This window comes from Cordyceps militaris (genome assembly GCF_000225605.1).
Source record: "Cordyceps militaris CM01 unplaced genomic scaffold CCM_S00004, whole genome shotgun sequence".
Classification (NCBI taxonomy): Eukaryota; Fungi; Ascomycota; class Sordariomycetes; order Hypocreales; family Cordycipitaceae; genus Cordyceps; species Cordyceps militaris.
The window spans coordinates 962,130-963,890 of NW_006271972.1; the positions used below are offsets into that span (position 1 = coordinate 962,130).

General features: G+C 66.4%; 1 protein-coding gene across 1 annotated transcript in view; it reads left to right on the top strand.

Annotated features, from left to right (window-relative positions):
- CCM_05336 (riboflavin biosynthesis protein Rib7) overlaps window positions 1-470 on the top strand; it is a gene marked incomplete at both ends in the record, with an annotated part of 880 nt that extends 410 nt beyond the window's left edge. The window contains one exon of the mRNA XM_006670480.1: window positions 18-470. Coding sequence (XP_006670543.1) covers window positions 18-470 — 453 coding nt within the window. The remainder of the gene's footprint in view (window positions 1-17) is intronic.
- Window positions 471-1,761: the final 1,291 nt, after the last annotated feature.

Consider the following 1,761-nt stretch of genomic DNA (forward strand, 5'->3'; position numbering starts at 1 on the left):
GGTCGCTCGAGACCCAGCGCCGCGGCGCCGGCCAAGCGCCGCTCGTTATCACCGCGGCCTCGAGCCGCATCCCCCCCGCCGCCGCGCGCGTCCTCGAAGCGCACGGTGGCAGGTACCTGCAGCTGCCGGCAGAGGAGAAGTCTGCGGGCTCGGCTGGCGGCCGGCTGCGCTTTGGCTGGCCGCAGATTCTGGCCATGCTGGCGGCCGAAGAGGGCTTGGCAAGCGTCATGGTCGAGGGCGGCGGCCAAATTATTGACTCGCTGCTTGACCCGGCGTGCCATGGGTTGGTCAGCTCCGTCATCGTGACGATTGCGCCGACGTGGCTCGGCCGGGGCGGCGTTGTCGTGTCGCCGGCGCGCGTGCATGATCAGTCGGGAGCGCCGGTACCCGCGGCCCGCCTGCGAGACGTCGCGTGGCATCCCTTTGGCGACGACATTGTCTTGTGCGGCAAACTAGAAGGATCACAATGAAACACGACCAAGCTATAAACAACGAAAGCGATGACCGATTGGTCAGAACAAACAGCACTACATGGAGTGTGTGTAAATTGAGTACGAATACCACCATCTATGTACAAAGCCCAGCAGCTACCAGCCATTAGTGAATACCCAGCTCCGCCAACTCCAGCTCCGTCACGTGAAACTCGGCCAGTGCCTCGGCGTCGAGGCCAATCTTGGCCAGCGCCTCCCGCGTGGTCAGCTTCAGCGCAGCAAATATTTGCGCGTTGGTGGCCGTCGCCGGCACCGCGGGCACGCCGGGCAGCGGGTGCGCCTGGAGGAAGTGGGCGATGCTGTAACCTTGCTGGCTGAAGACGAGAAACACCAGCGCAAGCGCGTTGGTGGTGGCGTCGGGCGGCGACGAGACGTTTTGCGTGGAGCAGCGTTTGGCGCAGCTATCGACCGGCTGCTCCTGCGCCGTTTTGAAGAAATCGCCGAGCCAGTTGAGCGCGCGGATGCCTTCCACGATGCCTTGGGTCGTGTGGCTGGTGGCGTTGTTTCTGCGGTACTGGATGCGCGCGCCCGCCACGCAGTACTTGTCCACCAAGCCGTCCATGTCGCGGCTGGGCGAGATTTCGTCGCGGATGGCGTGGAACACGTACAGCGGCATCGTGGGCGTGTCGGCGTAGCCTGCCAGGGTGTCGTCATAAAAGGCGCGGATAAACGCGGGCTCGGTCAGGAAGCTGAAGCCGCTGACAAAGTACTTTGCAATGTCCTGGTTCTGAAAGAGCCCAATGGCCGTCTTGACGTCGAGGTCGGCCGCGCCCAGAAACGTTGTCGCGTTGTACGGGCCCGTGGTGCGCAGGTGGCTGACGAGGATCGCGCGCGCCGCGGGCCACTGCACCGTGGTGCCAAGCAGGGCCAGAACGACGAGCGCGGCCGACGGGCCGCCGTTGACCGTGGGTATGGCGGCCGTGGCATTGACCGCAAGCCCGCCGTAGGCCACGGCGCCGATGCGCAGCTCGGGCGCGTACGACGGCTGCAGCTGCGCGGCCCACTGGGCGGCAAAGGCGCCCCCGGAGTAGCCGTACACGGCCTGCGCATAGTCGGGCGCGAGCCCGAAATGGCACCGCAGCGACCGCACGGCGTGCGCGGCGTCGAGCACCGCGTGGCCCGAGTTGTTGCCCGCGAGGTACGCCGCCCGCGGGCCCTCGTAGTCGGGCACGCTGACGACCCACCGCTTGGCGACGACGAGCGGCGCGAACAGGGCCTGCTCGAAGCTGGCGCCCACGAGGTTGTCAAAGGCGTAGCTCGGGCTGCTGTC